At 40.5% G+C, this 19,315-nt stretch overlaps 1 protein-coding gene and 1 long non-coding RNA gene across 3 annotated transcripts; one reads left to right on the top strand and one right to left on the bottom strand.

Annotated features, from left to right (window-relative positions):
- Nucleotides 1-1,697: 1,697 nt before the first annotated feature.
- LOC111544735 lies at nt 1,698-9,101 on the bottom strand. Its single transcript, XR_002732268.1, has 3 exons — nt 8,567-9,101; nt 3,108-3,283; nt 1,698-1,912 (listed from the first exon to the last, which is right to left on the bottom strand). It is a non-coding gene; the product is annotated as an uncharacterized LOC111544735 (long non-coding RNA).
- TM4SF1 (transmembrane 4 L six family member 1) lies at nt 9,066-17,951 on the top strand. 2 transcript variants are annotated; one of them, XM_023215404.1, is made up of 5 exons: nt 9,066-9,508; nt 11,107-11,196; nt 11,288-11,433; nt 15,105-15,285; nt 17,102-17,951. In XM_023215404.1, the coding sequence occupies exons 1-5, from the start codon at nt 9,332-9,334 to the stop codon at nt 17,114-17,116; spliced, it is 609 nt and encodes a 202-aa protein (XP_023071172.1). In that variant the 5' UTR covers nt 9,066-9,331; the 3' UTR covers nt 17,117-17,951. The 2 variants fall into 2 exon arrangements, with proteins under 2 accessions (XP_023071172.1, XP_023071174.1); XM_023215406.2 differs by having other exon boundaries at nt 9,098-9,508; nt 15,105-15,305; nt 17,102-17,250.
- Nucleotides 17,952-19,315: the final 1,364 nt, after the last annotated feature.

Below are 19,315 nucleotides of genomic sequence, written 5' to 3'. Positions count from 1 at the left end.
CGATAGCACCTACCTAGAAGGTTGCTGTGGAACGTAGTAAGATACATGTGTGAAGCTCTTAGACTTATGCCTAGCACTAAGTGATTGCTCAGTAAATATTTGTTGGGTGAATGATCCTTATGTTGATCAGAAGCTCTAACTGAAGAATGAAAATGAGGGGAAAATTCTGCTCCACATCCTTTTAAGACAATAATTAAAATATAGGTTTGTCAGGGATCTCATCCTCATGTGAGACTATCTTCTTTTAAGACTTTAAGAATTCCCTGTAATAATTTTTTTAGCTGTTTTTGATGTATTGACAACCTAGAAGAAATCCATGTAAAGTATCACATATGTGATCCTAGAAGAAAAAGAAAATGCTTTCCACTTACACTTGTTTATGCTCTTCCTTCTTCTTCATTAAAAAAATAGTCAGAAAAGAATTCACACAAGCCTGGTGCCAAACCTGGATGTGTCTCTGTGTCCAGGACTCTGATTCCTAAAATCATCAAGTCATTATAGAAGACATCAGGACCATTGAGAAGACAGTCAGGAAATCAGAGGGCGAGAAAGTCAAGAAGGACAAGGCCCCGCAACCCTTCTTATTCCCCTGGTGTCCTCAGGATGGTGAATAAGAACCCTAGGAACCTGCACCTGCAAAAGAAGATCCAGGGCAACGTAGGGATTCCACATCCTGAGCTTGCTTTGATAAATCTTCTTGCCAGCTATCCCCAATTCCTGATTTAGTTCCTCTTAGGGACAGCTATTCTGAAGGGTCTCAGCAGAGAAGCTTATTTGGTTTCTATTGGGCAAGGAATAAATGCATTATAAACATTCCAGATAGTGTTCATGTTTCAAATTGGTTTTTCAGTTCCTTTGCAATTCTTACTGAAGTTTTCCTCACCTTCTAAGTCTGAAAAAGTAACGTCCAAATCACGGTGAAGGCATTATTGAAATATCAGGACCTTGTTGAATCTTATAGTTATGTGAAACAGGCCAGGCTAACGGTTTAACCTGAAAGTGGAATGGATTTCCCATCAGGGTTCCCATAGTGAACAACTATGTTTTTGTAACTTAACACAATGAAGGGAGTTGTCACTAGATGATTCAGCTGGTTAGAATCTCAACTCCCTTTCTGGGGAGGAAATCTGAAGCATGGTGTTTGTATTAGAGTCTAGGGTCATGCTTATTTGGACTTCGGTTCTACCGCATCAAAGCCAGAGACTATGAAAAGGGAGGGGGAAAGAAGGTTAACTGTCCACCTGGGCCAGAAGAGCAAGCAGTGTAGCCAAACCAAATCTGTCACATTTTTGGGGGTGTCTGTCTTTCTAACACATATGCTCACTTGTTCTCTCTCTCTCTGTCTCTCTCTCTGTCTCTCTGTCTCTCTCTCTCTCTCTCACACACACACACACACACACACACACACGTTTCAACTCTCCACTGCTGTAAAGCTGTTCTTGCTAAAATTCCCTAGGGCAAAATCAACTGTAATTTGAGTTTTCAGCTCACTTAGTATCAGTGGGAAATTTGCCATGTTGGACTTTGACAGCCACAAAAACCAGTCTGACTTGAGAGTGGTGAGGCCATGAGGTCTAGGTGTAGTATGAACTCACCAACTTGGAATGATTACTTGGAGAATGCTCACACTGCCTCTTATTTATGCTTTGGTCCAAGTCTCTGAGAGTAGTGAAGTCACAGAAATGACCAAACAAATGTATAGTAGGAAACTTTTAAATTCAGAACTCAACCACAAAAAAATGCTCCTCTATCACCAGGGATCCCTGGAAAATGGTGTCTAAAAATCAGCTCTGAGCAAACCATCCTCAGTTCTTGTCCTTGTGGCATCTTCAACTCCCAACTGATGGAAGTCTCACTGGTCTGAACTTCAAATGATGTGAAAGCAGGAGTGGAGAGTTCCACCCCAATCTTTCTGCAAAAAAGCAAGCACATTTTATATAAGGTCAAAAGGCCATGTGAGGCAGGAGAATAGAATCTGGAGACAGGGAACCTAAGGCTTTTCCTGTCGACTTCCTAGAACTAAATTGCAAGGAAAACCCTAACTTTCCATTACTCAGTAACAAAAGGACCAGAGGCTACTCCTTTTGACCTTTCCTGTGTGGCAGATGGGAAATTGGCTGTAAGGGACAAATCAAACTGATTGCTGGTACAGTCTTTGTTTGCAACTTAGTAACTTCACTCCAGACTCTGGATGGTCTGATTGTGGCTCTGATCAGACTGATCATGGGCGGAGTCTTCAGTTTGTATAGAAGTATAACTTTGTAACTTCACCCTACCCTCTGGTTGCTTTTTGAAACCAATTAGATGTTTGCAGGGGAGTGTGACCTTTGTAACTTCACTTCATCCTCTGGTTGTCTGCTGTCTGTAGCCAATCAGACTGATTTCAGGCTACCACAGCATTTATATGAAGTGAGCATGAAGTAGCCGATGAGAAACTTTCAGGGGATATTTGGACCCAAGAAGGTTCTGTATTCAGGCCCTTGAGCTGCAGCTTGGGCCCACTTCCACACTGTGGAGTGTACTTTCATTTTCAATAAATACCTGCTTTTCTTCTTTTGTTGCTTCATTCTTTGCTTTGCTGGGCATTTTGTCCAATTCTTTGTTCAAAACACCGAGAACCTGGACAACTTGCAATCATGACCAGTGACACAGGTAGGGAAATCCTTTTATAAGTTAGACCAGGGTAAAGGAAATGAAAATAGGCTTTATTATTTCTCTCCTCTACTGAATCTAGACAATTCTTTTAAAAACTTTTAATTGCACACATCTCTTGTTTGTTGATAGTTCTATTTTGCTACAATAAAACCAAGTTTGTAGAACAGGAGCTGTCGCTTTAATTTTGAGATATCAGGTTAACCTTAAAATCATTCGTCGAATTAAAGTAGAATCCAAGTGATTAATGTCTCAAAGTTATGTTATTTAGAAATGCCAAAGAAACAGTCCCCAAATCTGATCAACATTGTAGTAAAATCCGCCCAGTGTGTGAAGGAAAGAGCATGGGTACGTGAGTCAGGGAGCCCTGCGTAGGAGGAATCCAGGCCTAATTACTCACCAGCCTTGTGACTGTGGCCCGCATGCTTAACCCAGAGGAGCTTCAGTTTCCTCACCTGTAAACAGCTTTGCACAAGGGAGCTGTAAATTTAAATTACAGCATCAGAGTGACTTGCATGTGCCTACTCTCCTTCCACTCCACACTCCCCTTCCCCTGAATGCACAGAAAGTGGATACGTATTAACCAGGAACCCTAAACAGTTTTGTCATTCTCCCCAAAGGCAGCTGTGATCTGGGGAAGGAGGCCAGCATGAGAGAACTTCCCACTTTTCCCAGGGAGGAACTGGTCTCTCATCAGACAGAGAGAGGAACTGGAAGTGGCCTGCTACTTCTCCTATCTCACAAAGAACCACTTGGTCAACCAGGTTCAAAAGGTGCAAACACATTAATTCATCAGTTTAAATTTTTTAGGGTTTTTTATTTTAATCAATGATTTTTCTTCTCAACGGAAATGAACCTTGCTGAACTTGTGTAGCATCACGTATAAAACTAGAAAGTTGGGCCACCTACATCAGTGAACTTCAACTCTGCTTGTGCACTGGAGTCATTTGAGGGACTTACTTAAAATGCAGATTCTTGGCCTCACCCATAGACATTCTATTTCCCTTGGGCTGAATCAGAGTGTGTCGCTTTAGACCATAGACCATTTTCTGTGGAAAGTCAAATGGTCTTTGAAGCCCTCCACATCTCACATGCCAGGCTCTAATTATTCAACCCAAGGAAAAGATACTCAAATCAGAACATGAGAGTCCTTCCCCCTTCAAGTATTTGTGCACTAGATGTCCTAGGTGCCCTGGATGCCATCAGCTCACTCATTCAACAGGAAGTCAGACCAGCCCTTCTGGGTAGCTAACCCTCAGGAAGGGAGACCCAGAGCCACATCTTGAGCTTCAGACCATAGGGCAGGCACCCCAGGAGGTGCCTTGTCTGAAAATGGCAACTGAGACCTGGGAGAGTTCTTGGCTTAATGAGCCATCAGCTGAGCAATGTTGAACTAAAATTACCAGATAGAGATAGGGAATTGGTGATTAATTCTGGTTTTATTGGGCCAACAGAGCTTATTTTTTAGCCCAATACTAATTTGAGCTATAACCTAAAGTGAGGAGAAAGCCAGGAAGCTGTGTGTAAGGTGGTTTTACACTGCTCCCTGCCCCTGCATCTCTTTACTGTGGTTGTCTGCCCTGATTATAGTTCCAAATAAAGGACAGCAACTGGCTTCCCTGCCTGGTCCCACACTCACCTTTTCCTGAGAACGACTTCTCCTCCATGTACCTGGTTGCAGGGATGGCTCCCAGCAGCCAAGTTTATGCAGGCCCCACAGGCATGGGCGCCTGGTCCCACAGGCATGGGCACCTGGCCTGGTCTTGTCCAATGCATGTCCCCTCTCTCACAATCTGGACTTGGGATGAATCTCTTGAAGTGAGAAAACCATAAACTTCAGAAGTGTCAGTAGCCATATTTTTTGTGTGTGAACTGAGAACCAGAGACAATGAGACTACACTAAGAAGAATAAAGTATATGGATAGAAAGAGTCAAAAATGCAAAATGTGGAGTAGCTCATTCAGAATTTTCAGACCTTTGTTGCCCTGTCCATGAGTTCCATCGTCCTGTCTGCATCTCCACCTTTGAAGTTTGTAATTAATGCCCCTTTGTTTTAGGTAACTCAACTGGCTTCTACAATATAATCAGAAGGCTCTAATGAGCATGGTTACTATAATCAGAAGGCTCTAATGAGCATGGTTACTATATAGGAATCATTACATTTGTCGTGTTCAAATGAGTAAGAGTCTACAAGGAAGGAGAAATACATGTGGAAAAAACACAACTAGGGTGCAAGAGATCTGAGTTCAAATCTTCCTCCTAGAATCACACAACCACATAGAATTATAGACTGTTTATGTTAATTCTTAAAGGTAACCCCATTCCACTGCAAACTAGCCAGATGACCTTGGGAAGAGTTTTTATGTGGGATTAACTATAAAATGGCCATAATGATTCCGTTCACTCTATTGAGGCTTCTTTCAGCATGAAAATCTATGCTTATATAGCACTTGATATAAGCAAAAGGAGTTTCCCCTGGAATTATTCTTCAAGCCACAGTCTGTGCATGAAAACGTTGAAAGAGTTAACCCTAAGAAGCATATACCAGTTGCTTATGTTAATGATAGGTAAAATTGAACATTTTCTAATTTAAATATAGTAAATGTCAATTTTCCCAAACTTTTCATAAGATGTTTTGACTTTGCTTAAATGCAGATAACCTTAGAACTGAACATATTCAACTTCCCTCTTCATCTGAACAAAATTTGGCAAATATTAATTGAGAGTCAACTAAATGCCTGACACTGTGCTAGCCGCTGTGCCCTCAAAGAAGAAAATAGAAGGTCCCTGCTCTCTGAGACTTCAGTGAAGGAAGCTAAGGAGGATACACACTTGCACATCGTAGTCGGATCGGGGCTGCCATGGAGGTGTGCTGTGTACAAGAACAAAGCGGGAGTCATGAGCAGGCGGAGGGTGGGGTGGTTGGGGGAAGCAGGCAGGGGTGTGATGAAAGGCATCATGGATGAAGTAACAAGTTCAGTCAGAGTAACAAGGCAGGGGTAGGGTAGGCTGGGCAGGAATAGCAGGGCCTTTCTGGCAGTTTTGGCATATCCAAAACATGGGGCTGAGAACCAGCAGCTCATGCTCTGGAACCTGCAGTTCTGTGATGCAGTAAAAACTACTGCTTCCAAGGGTGTCGTGGATTAAGGGTTATTCCAGAAGGGATGAAGGAGCTAGAAATGAGTTTTACTATAACTTGGGGAAGTCCAGTATTTTAAAATTTATCAGGAAAGATAACAAAGAAATTCAACATATATTGGAGTGATAGAATCCCAGAAAAGTAAATATAATGAATCACAGATAAAGTAGAGACATCTCCCCTGAGAGAGCAGGCTGATAAAAATAGCAAGTAATCATAAGTAACATTTTTTGCGTGACTGCTAAATGCCAGAAGCTTCAAGCTTTATACACATTGACTCAGTTCTGCATACCACAACCCTGTGAGGCAGATTCTATTATTTGTCTCAGAGAGGTCCTCTAGTAAGGCCTTCTCCTCCCACCTATTTCCCTTTTCTGCTCTTACCACCATCTAATATCCTCTGTATTTTACTTATTATTTTTTATTTGCCTCCCTCTTTCCGATAGAGTGGATACTCCTTAAAGGCAGGAATTTTGTTGTTTGCTTTGCTTACTGCTATATCCTCAGAACTTACAACACATAGTAGGAATCAACAGATGTTGGTGAATGAATGAATTACAGAAATAGAGGTACACGGTACACAGTGGTTAATAGCTTGCCCCAAATCAAACAACCAGACAGTGGTAGGGCCTGGGAGCAATGGTGTGAGAGGCTGGGAGATCTTGAGTTCACAGAGAGGCATAATGAAATTGAGGGTGGGGAGACTGGAGCATCAGCCTGGTTAACAAGAGGCTTAAAAACTCATAGATTCACTTATTTTATTCACCCAACTCTTCGATACTATTACTGAGCACCTATTATGCACCAGACATGCTCCAGGCACTGGGGAAACAATGGTGGACAAGGCAGAAGGTGTCTGCACTCAGTTGGGAGGTGAGACACCAACAGAAAAGGAAAGAAGCAAATACACAGAGTAACTTCAGAGGCTGATAAATTCTGTGATGATAATACAGCAGGGTAACGTGATGGAGCGTACCTGAAGATAGAGGAATATCTTCACTAGATAGGTCTTCAGAGAGGACTTCTTTGACGAAGTCACATATGAGCAGCATCCTGCAGCATGTATGTTTCTTTTTTCTGGGGAGAGGGTTTTATTCTAAGATTTTCAAAAAATGTTTTATTTTTTATTTTAAGATTCTCAAAAACCTTCTAAGAACTACTGATCTAGCCCTGCCCTTTGTCTTATAGATTAGGAAACAGTCCTGGAATGTAAGTGACTAGACTGAGTCCACACAGCTGAAATATAGCAGAGCTGGGGGTCTCACTCCAGGCTTTCTCTTTCCAAGTCCCTCACTCTTCTCCATTCCCTACTGACTTGGAGATGGAGGAAAGAAGACAGAAAGAGATTTAAGCACTTGAGGGCAAAGTCGTCGTTTTAGTCCATTTTCACACTGCTACAAAGAACTGTCTGAGACTGGGTAATTTATAAAGGAAAGAAGTTTAATTGACTCACAGTTCTGCATGGTTGGGGAAGTCTCAGGAAACTTTCAATTATAGCGGAAGGTGAAGGAGAAGCAAGACACTTTGTTTACAAGGCAGCAGGAAAGAGAAGTGTTGAGAGAACGGGGAAGAGCTCCTCATAAAACTGTCAGATCTAATGAGAACTCATTATCACAAGAACAGCATGGGGGAAACTGCCCCCATGATTCAGTTCCCTCTCCCTAGTCTCTCACTTGACATGTGGGGATTATGGGGATTACAATTCAAGATGAGATTTGGGTGGGGACACAAAGCCTAACCATATCAGTTTAAGAATCAGTTTTCCCTGTTTTGGCCCCAGGTGGGATAGATCAGCAGAGAGTAGGGTTGCAATGATTACGCTTCAACAAAGCAAGCTGTCATTCACCCATAGGGCCCAGGCTCTGTCACCAGTGGAATCCTGTCTCCAAGCCGTCAGGCCGAACACACGTTCCCTGTTGTTGGACACATGGTGGTGACCCAGTGGCGCTCTTGTGAGGATTTGCCTCTGCCTGAGCAGGTGGGTGGTTCCAGGCTCCCCGACTCCACTGATTTATTTCCTCAGGCCATCCTGGATCCTGGCTTCACCCCTGTTAGTGTGCTGATGCCATACTTCTTGGGCCCTCCTCTGGTCCCATGCCATGTCATGAACCACAGCTGTTCTCCTCAAATTTGGTATGTGTCCCACGCTCTAGTTTCGGGTCAAATCCTTCAGACTCTAGATTCACGAACCTCATTCACCTTCTTCTAAGCTAAAGCCTCCCTACCTTGAGCCTTTTCTATTTTCTGTACTCTCTATCCTGTCCTGGTGACCAGGCCCTCCAGTCTTGGCCCTACCCAACCACCCTGTCCACCTCCCACCGCCATCCATTGGCTGGTGCAATCTGCTGTTCAAAGCTTAAATTTATTCAGTGCCCAGCCCCCGCTTCTGCAAGGTAACCACATAGAAAGTTAGTCTAACACCCCTTATCTGCCCTGTATGGGGAGCCTGTGGAAGCTGATCTCAGGATCTGGCTGGGTAAACCATCTGTTTACCTCTGTGTGGATTGTGACAGTCCTAGTCAGTTCTGTTTCTCTGAACCTTGTTTCTCCACTCTGCTTGCCAAGTCCCTTTCTCTTACTTTTTTCTCCCCCTCCCACCTTCCCTCCCTCCCTCCTTCCTTCCTTCCTTCCTCCTTTCCTCTTTCCCTCTCTCTCATTCTCTTCCTCCCCCTCTCTTCTTCCTCTTTTTATTTTTGTCCCATGCTTTAAGCCTTCCTTGGCCCTTCCTGGCATTGCTTTTCTTGACAGCAACACTCAATAATTTTTAAAAAGCACCTGAGCCCTTTGTGCTGACTGATGCCGCCTCTGTTGTGCAGATTTGTTTTAAGGGCAGATATCCAGGGAGGCTGAACACTGAAATCCATCCTGCAGAGCTTGCTGTAGGCAGAGTAAAGAAGTTTGCTCTGTAGTTTCCCCAACAGCCTCCTCAAATCCATGGGTGATGTCTCAGACACTTTGTATTTAATAGGCAAGGAAATGAGCTCAGGAGATTTGCCCCAGGTTGTAAATTAAATCAGCGCAAAGGTAGAAATGAACACAGAGCTCTCAGACTGGAAGCTGTCCAGACAGCTGCATGGAGCAGGGGCACAGCCCACTGTCTTTCAAAGCCTCAACCAGGGCTGTCGCATCTCAGACACTTGGCAGTTACTGGAAAGTCACGTTAGGCTTTCCTGTTGATTCTTTATCTTGTGGAGGAGTTGCACAGTCAATGCCTTGTTCAAGATTAATCATTTTCCCTGTTGCCTATAACTGAGGCTGTTTCTCACGTCCTGCCCCTGGTTTTGCCTGTCCCAAGGATTTCGTCTGAAGGGCGGGACATTCCCCCTGCCTCTTGGCACCACAGCCAGAGCCTGCCATTAGGACCAATGAAAGCAAAGTACCTCATCCACTCAGTGACTAAGAATCGCAGTATTTAAGAGGTAGCAGGAATGGGCTGAGAGTGGTGTTTGGTTTCTCCACCAGAAGGGCACGCTTTCATCTAATTTGGGGTATCACTGAGCTGAAGACAAAGAGAAAGGGGAGAAAACCTAGCAGACCACCATGTGCTACGGGAAGTGTGCACGATGCATCGGACATTCTCTGGTGGGGCTCGCCCTCCTGTGCATTACAGCTAATATTTTGCTTTACTTTCCCAATGGGGAAACAAGGTATGCCTCCGAAAACCACCTCAGCCGCTTCGTGTGGTTCTTTTCTGGCATCGTAGGAGGGGGCCTGCTGGTAAGTCGTTCAGGATTATTACTGAATTATCTCCTGTTTCCTAGATGTTTTAATTATGTATTTTCATGGAAAGTTTTTTGTAATGTATATTTCCAAATCAAGGGACTTTTTTGTTGTTCATTCCTTTGAAAGCAGATTATACAAAAGCGAGGTAAGTACAGTATAGCCTGGTAATTTTATTAGATGTTGTTTTACAAAACTCTCTTTCAACTAAAAGTGAACTGCCTTTTTGCTAAACTCTATAGGTAGGAAACAGATATTCGCTCTTAAATCAGATTTGAGAGACTATAGAGTTTCTGCTAGAGTGGGTAGTCATTTAACATTTGCTCTGGGGAGCCGGGAGGGGTTGGCTGGTTTTCTGCCTAAATCAACAGTTTTGAATCCAAATTCTCTACTGTTTATTTTCAGCCATCTGTGATAGGGAAAAATAATGAATTGTGAGTGCACTGCTATTTTAAAAGAACTCTAAGCTTTCTCCTTTATGTAAGGCTGGGGTGTGGCATCTTGGAAAAACCCCACAGTTAGCAGCAGGTCGGTGTCTGAAGCTAACAGTGGAATGTGTTGTTTTTTCCAAGATTTGTTTTTGATTGAAGTGAAAGGAAATTCTCTGCCAACCTGGGAGCTGAAAGCATTAGCTTCAACCACAGCATGGAAAGAATGTGAACAAACTTAAGTTTGCTACTTTAAAGTACTGGGATTAAAAATTTTAAAGAGAAATTTTATGGAATGGCACCATACATGATACATTTTCTTAATCAAATAAAAGATACTAAAACGTTTAAACCTAATACACTGATTATGACATGGCAAATCTGCCCTAAATTATCTATTTAATGAGATTTTATTTAATTTTATTTTATTTAATGAGATGGGGTTTCACCATGTTGCCCAGGCTGGTCTTGAACTCATGGGCCCAAGTGATCCTCCTACCTTGGCCTCCCAAAGTGCTGGGATTACAGGCATTAGCCACTGTGCCCGTCTGCCTGAGATTTAAGCATTATTATCTTGTTAACATGATTATTTGTCTTAAACATAACATCACACTTAAGTTTCTTTCGATCTTGAACCTGAAGTATTTCATGCTTACTTTATCTTAAGAGCTTAATAATGTTAAGTTAAAACTATGCATTTGTATAATCAAGGAAGCAGTTCATATTTATTATATATAGCTTTCATGTCTCCCATTTACAAAAAAGTTTCTGTTATTCTATTAAAGATTTGTTGGTATCTTTTGCATTTTACAAGGGGAAAAAATTAGATTTAATAAAAGGGTTTACTATTTCCAAAACGGAATTTGTATCTAGGACTGTATGACAAACTCTTGTGGAATAAACACATTTATAGTTTATTATTTTACTCCTCCCATGTTACACCCTCACCCTAAAAAATGCTTTGACAGATTACTTGAAAACAAGCAGATATGACATTTAGATGTTTTTTTTTCTCCTCAGAGGCTTACATTCTTTGAGATACTTGGTCAGCCTAATCAAAGCCAGTTAACATCAATAGAAATAAATATATTTTACCAAGAGATGCCTAACCTGACCCATATGAGCCTGGGCAAGTCAATGACTTGACTTTGTTTGTTTCCTAACCAGATGCTCCTGCCAGCATTTGTCTTCATTGGGTTGGAACAGGATGACTGCTGTGGCTGCTGTGGCCATGAAAACTGTGGCAAACGATGTGCGGTAGGTCCTCCTGCTTTGGTGGTGAAAATGACTCCTAAGATGTAGCTGTGGCATTCTGTGGCTCACTTCCTGTGTTTCTCCTTTTCCCTAGATGCTTTCTTCTGTACTGGCTGCTCTCATTGGAATTGCAGGATCAGGCTACTGTGTCATTGTGGCAGCCCTCGGCTTGGCAGAAGGACCACTATGTCTTGATTCCTTCGGCCAGTGGAACTACACCTTTGCCAGCACTGAGGGCCAGTACGTAATTATTCTCTACATGGCTGCACATTTTTATCCACCACATGTATATAGTGGCAGCTCCATCAAACCAGATAGGCATCCACTTATCCATCCATCCACCCACCTAGCCACTGTTTATTCTCACTGACTCAGGCATGGTTTAGGCAATAGGTATCCAAGGATGGATGCCCAGTCCCTGACCTAAACAAGTTCTAAATGCTTCTTCTCCTTCCTTCCTTCCTTCCTTCCTTCCTTCCTTCCTTCCTTCCTTCCTTCCTTTCTTTCTTTCTTTCTTTCTTTTTCTTTCTTTCTTTCTTTCTTTCTTTCTTTCTTTCTTTCTTTCTTTCTTTCTTTCTTTCTTTCTTTCTTTCTTTCTCTTTCTTTCTTTCTTTCTTTTCCAGAGACAGGGTCTTGATCTGTCACCCAGGCCAGAATGCAGTGGCACAATCATAGCTTACTGCAGCCTCTAACTCCTGAGCTCGAGCATTATTCTTTCCTCAGCTTCCCAAATACAAAGTACTTTTGAATAGAATCAGTAATTCAGTCCTCATAATAACCCCATGAAGTGACTTCCTATTTTAAAGATGAGGAAATGAAATCCCAGAGAGATGAAGTAACTCATCCCAGGTCACGTTGCCAGAAAGTGGTGGTTAGCATTTGAACCCAGGCAGTCTAGATGTAGAGTTTGTGTTCACACAGTGCATCTCAATTACTTCATACATTATATCAGAACAATTGTCTGATTACGTGTACTACATTTTACTATCTTATAAGAAAGTATTATAGAATCCATATATAACAAGAATGGCAACTATATGAATTTAACCCAAACCCAGGGTAAATCATGCCCTTACCCCTATACACACATACACTCATATAAAACATGAACTATGTACAATGCCCCCTTTTTTAGTTACTAAGCTATATAAGTAAGGCCTATTCACAATTGTAATATCAGGATAATTGGTGCTGTTCCATCGTTCTATGTTGATACTAATTTTTTCTATCAGTTATCAAGAACAGAAACAGCACAGCTGATAGAAATGGATGTATGTGGTGATGAATGAATGACATGTTTCTTTGAGCAGTTGATTCTGAGTTTACTTTTTCCCTACTCAACTTTCTGAATGAATTTTGAAAGGTTTAGTTTTGAGATTCATGATTAAAAATAATATTAATAACGAATTATATTATCAAGAGTGTTTGTCCCCATGAGTTTAAAGGATGTAGTGAGGATATACGAATCTCATAAATTTAGCATAGTTATGAGATCATGAATTTGAATTACCTAGGTCTAATCCCAGCTCTGCACTTACCTACAGGAAAAGGTGAACTGAGCTCTCTGCATCTCAGTTACTCCACTGGCAAAACAAAATCAATTGCGATTGTCATGAGAATTAATAAAATAATATGTAAAATGTTCCCCACAGAGGCTGCCACATCGTGAGCAACTGCCACTGTTAACTGTTAATATTATCTACTACCTTACAATAAACATAACCCAATGGTAGCCTTTGAAGGAAAATTGATACTTACGGAAGTTTGAAATTTTGATGTTCAAAACTGTGATCAATCATGACTCAGCTTTTATCAGAATATACTGGATGTACTCATAGAAAATGGCTATTCACATATGTACAAACATACAAAACTATTGCACAAACATACTTCTAAGAAAAGTCATGACTTATGCAGCCATAAAGCAGGAAGTGCTGGTAGTATTGCTAAATGGTTTTTATAGCTATTTGACTGTTTGCCCCTCCCATTATCCACCATGCGTTCTACAAGAAACCTTCCTTCTCTTCTACGTCATTCTTCATTTAAAACTGTCCAAGGATTTCAATATGGGAAATAACTAACAGTCACAAGCCACAGGTTAGTTGCCTGGGAGTCAGGTAGAGCCAAAGAATTTTTTTTACATTGCAACCTGAAAATACAAATTTTTGTTCTGCTGACATGCAGCAAGACAGGGCCACAAAGACAGAACTTTTTTTGAAATGAACAACTATAATCTCTGATTGGCTCAATAAACGATTCTAAAGTTAGGTCTCAAATTCCAAGCCCCTTTGTTCTGTTGTGGCAGGAAGTCGTGATGAGAAAAGAATTATACCAGGCCTCTTTGTGGAATCAAGGCAAACCTTGATTTTCCCACATGATTGTATTATATTTCGTTAAGAATCCAAATACTCTGTAGCAAAGGCTGAAATTCTAGGAGAGCTATCAGAAGTAGAATTCATACTGGAAGAATATCCAGGTATTTATAAAATTGACTAAATCCTATAATCTATAGTCAGATATCACCTCAGTATGGTTTGCTGATATTTCACAAAGTAACTTCATGTTGTTATTTATCATTCAACTGCTTTTAAAATGTGTTGAGGGGCTATTGTGTGTCAGATACTATTCTAGCGGCTGGATATACAATGATGAATAGGTCTGGCTCCTACCTTCATGGAGCTCAGCCTTATTGAATAGATATATAAGCAGGTGTTCTCCCTGGACTAGGTTAGATGCCCTTCCTCTGTGGCTCTTCTATACTTTGTTTACTGATCAGCGTATCTGTTGCATTGAGATTACTTGTGACTTGTCTCTTCCTTTAGAAGCCATGCTCTTTCAGGACAGAGCCCGTGCTCTGTGCTCCATTATATCCCCAGCTCTGGCTCAGTGTCAGACTCACACTGAGTGCTCAATAACCTTTGTTGAATGAGCGAATGCAGTGTGCTACCTGCTATTATGGACCCTTGGGCACAGCATCATGAAAGTGAAGAGGCATCAGCCGGGCGTGGTGGTTCACGCCTATAATCCCAGCACTTTGGGAGGCTGAGGCAGGAGAATGGCTTGAACCTGGGGGGTAGAGGTTGCAATGAGCCAAGATCGCGCCATTGCACTCCAGCCTGGACAACAGAGTGAGACTCCGTCTCAAAAAAAAGTAAAGCACTATCAAATTAGTTAGGTTTAATCCCTGTGCTTCATGTTGCAAATTAATTTATTCCTTAAAAGCAAAAAATAGCTTTGTTCCAAAGGTCTCAATTGAAAAATTCTAGCATATTAAATCTCCAAACTAGCCAGAATTTGGAAAATTTTCAAAAGTAACACATTGAGATGTAATAAAATGATCTAAATTAATATTTTAAAGTTAAAAAAAACTAGCCTAAAGAGATTGTATTTTCTAAGTATTCACTCAATATTGAATACAAATACCCATCTTTATACCAATAACAACAATAAAATTGGAAAACAGTTTTTAAAAACACCTATAATTACTCTACGTTAGCACATGAATTATTCTCATTTTTCCGCATTTGCTCATAGTTTACTTCCATACACATACATGAATTTTACCTAGCTTTAAACACAGCATAAATACAGTTTTACATTTTTATTTTTGTTTATAAGAATTCAGATGTCTGTTAGGGAATATAAACATCATTATAAGGTGAGAATTTCTGACCATGTAATCCTAGATTAGAGGTCAAAAATTATAAATTATAATTTTATGTTTATCATTATAGTAGGATCTGGGCTAACTTCCTCCATTTTATGGAACGTCATGCATTAGAAGAAACTTACACAGGATATTGAAAAATTCATTCTTTTTTTTCTGAATGAAAAACCGCCAAACAAAAGTAGTTTATGAAGTATCCCCTTAAGTATGGCCATGTGTCAGAAGTTTCTCTTTTTACCCACAGGTACCTTCTGGATACCTCCACATGGTCCCAGTGCACTGAACCCAAGCACGTTGTGGAATGGAATGTATCTCTGTTTTCTATCCTCTTGGCTCTTGGTGGAATTGAATTCATCTTGTGTCTTATTCAAGTAATAAATGGAGTGCTTGGAGGCATATGTGGCTTTTGCTGCTCTCGCCAACAGGTAAGAACCTGCATAAAAATGTCGTAGTCTGGCCCTGGTGTTAATATACCATTGTTTTCATCATAAAGAAAAAGGCAAAACCAAACATGCTCGACCTACCAGCATTTATTCTGATATCATCTTTGTAGCAACACAATTATAGCATTCACTTTAGCTGTCAGTAACAAGCTTCCTCGAGTCTCACAGTCACAGGATTGTCTCAGTTCTTTGCAGTTGGTTTTATGTACACAGGAACACGCTGCCCATAGACACAGCGCTCCCTTCAGGATCTAATTCACTGCCTCTGCTCTGGCTGCAGAGACGGAAAAAAAGTGATGTCTACTCTTTGTTTGCTGTCATATTCCCAACTAGTATACATAAGTAATAGCCAACCATTGCATGCATCAGGCACTACACTAAACCCATTTTTCAGGTAAGACTATGACTCAAATATTAAGCGATAGGCTTAAGATCACCTACTCAGGAAATGACAGGCTTCAAACCTTGAGTCATTTTATGCAAAAGCTCCTACATTTAACCTTTATTCCACACTTGCTGTTCTGCTGGATTTTCTGCAATTGCTTCCTAATAAGGAGTCATAAAAATGCCTAAGCAGTAAGTATGGAGAATCACTAGCAGCCTTTGAACAGCAGCTCATGAAAAGCCTTTCGTTGTGAAAGAAAACCAGGAAGCACTTGTTTCCTGATATGATTTAGGAGAAAAAAAATGCATTTGTTTGTAGCAGTGAAAGTTCTTGTTTCTATATCCTCCTAAAATATATATATTATTGAATTGATGTCAGTCCAGCTTTGATCCTATCTTTGAGAGGGTTATTTTATGTCTTATATTTTTCAAACCATTTACTCCTCTGGTGCCAGATCCGTTAATTTTCTTTTAAAAATAAGACAAAAACCTAATGAAAATTAAAAGTCCATTGCCACCATGAAAAACTTCGCTGAAAATAAAAGGAAACTTTCTGTAATTTTGGGGGAAAGTTAAAATGAAATCTAGTCTTCCTTTTCAGGCAAGTATAGCAAGATTAAGAATTTCTTTGACAAATTTCCAAGAAAATAAGGGAGTGGGAAACCTTCAATATGGAGCTTTTTTCAAGCAATATGATTGGGGAAGGGCAGAGAAATATCCTCTGGGGATTGTTGTAATGCAGCTTACCTTTAGCCTTGAATTTCATACAAGGCAGAGTTCAAACTAAGTGATTACTTGTACTAAATGCACTCACTCAGTACATTTTGGGGACAAGCATAAAGAGCCGATGACCAAAATGGCTGAAGTGATGTGGCAGGGAGTGATACTCTCCTCTGATGTGGGGTAGTAAATACACTGGGTTTCCCAGCTGAGTCACTGTGGGGATGGCGTCTTCCCAGATACTACAGGGAAGATCTGTTACCTTTGTTTATAGGACAAAAGACACTTTCAAAGGGCAGAGCTTTTCACGTAGAAGAGTCAGGTCAAAACTCGGTAGCATCTAACTTGAAAGGTTACCCACATTGAGCTCATACCAGTGTGAAACTTCCATGGCATTATCTTTTAAATCCCTAAGATTAAAACCCCACACACATGCACTCAAAGCAACGCAGCATCAGTATCCTGTAGTTTCCATGGGCCCTTTCTGCGGCTTTTACTCATGGAGGACAAGGGATCCGGTTTTGTTTAGGAAACATTTCGTGAGCATTGTCTCAGCCCTAAGTATGGTTGGCCTAAGCTTTGCTGAAGCTGAGATCCGTCTGTTTATGTTCGCTTAAAATAGGAATTTAAAGGACTAAAATGTCATCATTATTTATTGTGATTATAACCTAATGGTATTTTATTTTCTTTACAGCAATATGACTGCTAAAAGAACCACCCCAGGACAGAGCCACAATCTTCCTCTATGTCATTGTAATTTATATATTTCACTTGTATTCATTTGTAAAACTTTGTACTAGTGTAACATACTCCCCATATTCTACTTTTACAAAGGCCTATAAAGACTGGCATCTTCACAGGATGTCAGTGTTTACATTTAGTAAAGCTATTTTTTTTTTTTTTTTTTTTTTTTTTAAGGAATGAGGAAACAAACCACCCTCTGGGGGTAATTTACAGACTGAGTGAGAGTCCTCAGTATATCTCAGATAAACTTTATAATGTTTTGGATAAAAATAACATTCCAATCACTATTGTATATATGTGCATGTATTTTTTAAATTAAAGATGTCTAGTTGCTTTTTATAAGACCAAGAGGGAGAAAATCCGACAACCTGGAAAGATTTTTGTTTTCACTGCTTGTATGATGTTTCCCATTCATACACCTATGAATCTCTAACAAGAGGCCCTTTGAATTGCCCTGTGTTCTGTGAGAAACAAATATTTACTTAGAGTGGAAGGACTGATTGAGAATGTTCCAATCCAAATGAATGCATCAAAACTTACAATGCTGCTAGTTGTTGTGAGCACTATGAGATTCAAATTTTTCCAACATATGGAAAGCCCTTTGTCCTCCAAAGACGAGTACTACGGATCACATGTTTAAAAAAAGAAAGGCTGAGATGACTGGGCCAGAAGAAAGATGGGAAACTGAATAAAGCAGTTGATCAGCATCATAGGAACGGGGGAGGTGTGAGGGCAGGAGGACCACGAGGAAATACCTTCAAAACTAACTTGTTTACAACAAAATAAAGTATTCACTACCATTTTATTGTTGTTTAGTTTCATTGTCCTTAAAGTTCTCTTTTGTTCTCCCCCCTTTTTTGTTCCCAGTTTGCAGGTTATGTGGCCCCTTTTGCTGACGGCTTCCTTTCTTTATCCTACTCTCTCTCCCTCATCCTCTTTCTCTGCTGTCTGTAAATTGCCATTGCTGTACCTGTGGGATCATCACCTCATTTAGGCAGTGGTCCTTTCTACCATGTGCTGCAGGTATCAGCCTCCCTGGAAGGGTAACAGGCATTTTTCTCCTTACTTACAGGGTTAGGCTCTTTCAAGTGACAGGATTCCCGGACTTATTGGGAATTTTCTATAGAAATGTTCTGTTTTTGGTGTTCATTGGTCTGGACAATAGACAAGCAAATTTATAAAGAAGCATAACCAGTTGTTAGACAGCAGAGCTCCTCCTATGGGCAAGCTGCCCTGAGGTGGGCGGCCCCTGATTGAAGATTTCAGCCCGTTGTGTTCCACGGTCTCTCTGGTAGGCTGGTGAAGCCTACAGGCATCTTCGAAGAATAGTGTTCATAAATACATAAAATGCACAGAATTATGAAGAAAACCAATACACTAGAATATTTTATGAAAATTGTTTTTAAATGTGTAGTGTAGTTGTCTTGACATCTAGTCTGTCACTTCAACACCTGTGGACAGACAGTGATAACGTGTGTTCTAACAGCCTTCTAATGAGTGGGTCTAGGAACTATCGTACTTTTTTTTTTTTCGGAGCAGATTTAGCCAATATGCTAAGCACTTTTATTATTTATTTATTTTTATTTTTATTTTATTTTCTTTAAGTTCTGGGATATATGTGCAGAACGTGCAGGTTTGTTACACAGGTATACATGTGCCATGGTGGTTTGCTGCACCTATCACCCCATCATCAACCACATGCATTAAGTATTTGCCCTCTCTCCCCTTGGCCCCCCACCCCCTAAGTATCGTACTTTTGAAATACGATTTCAATTAAAATGATATTTCGAGATACCTGCAGCAAATTTTGTGTGATATAAAAACATGCAAATTTTTTATTGTAGATCAAAGTATGATCAGTATTACTGATGCTACTTTGGTTTGTTGCATAGTCATAATTAAAGGAAATATTAAATTTTTGTTGTAAGTTAGTAAAAAATGACACTTTTTTCCCGTCTAACATCCCATTCCCCCAGATATTTATCCATGGGGCCTTTTGGGAGTTCCTGGACACCAGATTAAAAACCCGTGCAATACAGGATCCAAGAACAAAGGCATGATAATCAGTCATAAGCATCATTTTTTCCTAAATCTATCCTCAAAGGAAATGGCAATAATAATTATCAACCATTATCATAATAACAGCAACCGTTTCTTGAGTCCC

This window comes from Piliocolobus tephrosceles, chromosome 2 (assembly GCF_002776525.5).
Source record: "Piliocolobus tephrosceles isolate RC106 chromosome 2, ASM277652v3, whole genome shotgun sequence".
NCBI lineage: Eukaryota > Metazoa > Chordata > Mammalia > Primates > Cercopithecidae > Piliocolobus > Piliocolobus tephrosceles.
This window is presented reverse-complemented; position numbering and strand designations above follow the sequence as displayed.